Raw genomic sequence first — 3,293 nt, 5'->3', positions numbered from 1 at the left:
GGTTACGAATATCGTTATTCTGTGATCACTTTTATTATTCAAAGATAAAATATATTGTTTGAGTGTTGGTTTTGGCTGGTTTTGTTTGTTGTGTGTTGGTTTTATTTATGTGGCTAATGATTAATCAATTAAGCAATAATAAAAACTCTAGATTGGCGCACGCCTGAATTGAACACTAGGAGTTGGGGGGACACGATGGTAACTCGTACGTGCGTGTTTGATCTTAATGTATGCCTTATTAATCATCAATCTTTATGAGTCACTATAAAAATTAGAGCATTGTATAACAAATTTTGCACCGAAAATGATAAATAGAAATATTGATAGGTGCCAACAAATAATTTAAAAAAAGCAACGTATCTTTGATTTTTGCTATTGGAACCAGTTGTACCCTTTATTATTTGATGCTATAAAGGTGACATCATATGCTCAATTTGTTGTCCTTTAACAAAGAATTACGATAACAAAGATTTGATTTGTTGACATTAGAAACAAATAATTTTACTATTTGTTGCTAGGTGATATTATATTTGCGATTGGTTGCCATTTAGCAACAAATTACGACAACCTATATTTAATTTTGTTGACATTAGAAATTAATTTTACTATTTGCTGCTAGAACTCATCATCTTTTCAATTTGTTGTCATCTTTGCAACAAATTACGACAATCAATATTTCATTTGTTGACATTAGAAGCGGTTTAAAGGACAAGTCGATGCGGTGGAAAAGCGAGTAAATACAATGTGATATGTAACCATATATAGATAAAACGAGACTGTAACAATTAAATAAAAACAATCCAAAAAGGAAAGTGTAACAATTATTTACTAAAAACATAGGTGATATATATGGAGCATTAGATTTGAGCTGATATTTAAATTACTGCTAATTGAGAAGCAGTTTGAAGGACAAACCAATGCCTCCAAAATTTTCTTCCATCAAATTCTTCATTCTGTCCACCATAAGAGGGGTGAAATAATTGGTCCAATCGCCCACCTCTCCTTTCCTAAAGTAGTTGCTCTTGTCAACATACTTGTTCATAGCCCCGTTTTTGTTAACTTCCAATTCCTTAAGCTTTTTTATGCTGCACAACTCTAAAACATTATCAATGACACCTTCACTTTCCTCTCGAGGAGAGAATGGAAAACCCACAAACTCAGCCACCTTCTTTGTATAGAAAGTGGGATTCTCCTTCAAATCCTCGTACTTAAGAAATAACACCTTACTTGGCTGCTCGAGACTCTGCTTCCAAGATCCAGCTACGTGATCGAAATGAGGCCCAGTTGCAACTCTCCCTTCACAAAAGTCGTCAAAGAAATCCTCTATACTAGGGGGTTTAAAATCTTGATCTCCAATTGTTTTCTTAAAGATGTTTATGTAAAAGTGGTAAAGAGAAACAATAACATCCAAAGGATTTCGAGCAATATACAAGATCTTACATGATCAAGTTTTGATGGATTCAGGAAGGGAAGCATATGGAATATGGGTATAGAAAAGTCTTGGTGAAGGGAGTTCATCAAGTTGGTTGGGATTTGGAAGGATGGGATTTTCACCATAAACACCATGTTCTAGATGATAAACAAGCTAGTGTGGATTATGGTCAAGCAAAGGGCTTTTCTTATCTAAGGGTTGATGTTCAAGGTTAACTCGGTTGACGATAGAAAAGAGTAAAGAAATCAACCAAGTAGTGCCGCTTTTCGGAAAGCTTGCAGCAATAATATCAGAATCATGAGCTTGGAAGTGTCTTTGGTAATGGAGGATACTCTTAAGGCCATTACAACGAGACCAGAAGCCTTGGTATTTTACCAGCTCCATCTTACGACTTATAGAAGAATTTGCCTTTTCAAGGCTTTGGATGAGCTGTTCAACTTCCTCTTCTTGGACTTCTTGTATCTTTTCATTGCTTTGATTTTCATTTTGATTTATGATGGAAGGATTCATGTTGATATTTGGATTCACAGGGTAACTATTTTAATTCTCTTGTTTATAGTGAGGAACGAAGGCTAATATATATATATATATATATAGATTATAGTGGGGTGGATCCACTTGGGGTTCCCCATTAACTTTAAAATATTTAAATTGTTTTTACCGAATCCAATGCGTAGGGTAAATGATTAATCTAAGTTAGTCAAAAATATTGTACCTGTCTCATTTAGGCTCTGTTTGGGGAAGCATTTCAGGTAACTTAAATGATAAGGTGCTACAATTTTAAGTCACCTTATATGATTAGTGGTGTTTGGTGGAGGAACTTAAATAAAATTAAGTCCAAAATTTGACTGAAATTGAGTTGGAGTAAAATATAGCTTCTGAGATCAGGTGCTGAATTTTTTATTATTATTATTATTTTCTTGTTATCTTTTTAAGCCTAAAAATATATTTTCTTTTTTTTGTTTTTCAGTCTAAAAAGATATTTCAGCTACAGTCATAAATAATATCACCAAACAGGTTATGCAATCAGCTAGCTTATCAGTTTCAGCACCTTCACAGTTTCAGCTGCTACCTAATCAGTTTCAGCCACCTTATCAGTTTTAGCTCCATTTCAGTCAGTTTTGCCAAACATAGCCAAAGTTTCCGTGTTTTATTTTCAACGTTTCAAAATATTGTTCTTATTTTCTTTGTTTCATTGTGAAATATTACTTTTTAGGAAAAACTATATGCAGTTTTAAAGGTTGTATATAAGAAGCTAAAAATGGAAATAAGTTGCATTAATTGATCATTTATTACATCGATTGATGCAAAAAAAAAATTCATAAATTCACAATTTATTTTCATTTTAAGTAGCATATTTATGTCTTATATGCAACCCTAGGGTTGCATATAATATAACCCCTTACTTTTTACTCTTATATCTCCTTTTCACATGGATCTTGACACTTTAATGCTCTCTCAAGCTCGTTGATTAGGTATAACAAAGAGCATTTTACATTCTTTCTCCTCCTTCCACATGTCCACACATTTAATGTTGTCCTTCTTTTTCATTATTTAACTAGTTATTAGGCCCGGGCTATGCCCCGGATAAGAAAAATTTCATTTATTAATATAATACTTTATGATAATAACACTAACTACAACTTAGTCTAGTGGTTAAGACTTTAGTATAAGTACTTGAGGTCTTGGGATCAAACCCTATACTAAGCAATTTGTAAATTTTTTTATTGACATGGATTACATGAGCTAAAACTCCCTAGGGAGATCGCCACGTGGCACAGTTTCTTGTTTATGCACGTCTTTTAATATATTTGTATATATGACAATAATGCCAAAAAAAAAAAAAACTCCCTATGTAAGT

General features: G+C 33.0%; 1 protein-coding gene across 1 annotated transcript; it reads right to left on the bottom strand.

The window, feature by feature from the left end:
• Nucleotides 1-734: 734 nt before the first annotated feature.
• LOC104888812 (flavonol 3-sulfotransferase) lies at nt 735-2,006 on the bottom strand. The gene is given in 1 exon segment (XM_057393617.1): nt 735-2,006. A coding segment is annotated over 1 exon segment (1,056 nt). The 5' UTR covers nt 1,943-2,006; the 3' UTR covers nt 735-886.
• Nucleotides 2,007-3,293: the final 1,287 nt, after the last annotated feature.

The sequence above is a fragment of the Beta vulgaris genome, chromosome 3, assembly GCF_026745355.1.
Source record: "Beta vulgaris subsp. vulgaris cultivar EL10 chromosome 3, EL10.2, whole genome shotgun sequence".
NCBI lineage: Eukaryota > Viridiplantae > Streptophyta > Magnoliopsida > Caryophyllales > Amaranthaceae > Beta > Beta vulgaris.
This window is presented reverse-complemented; position numbering and strand designations above follow the sequence as displayed.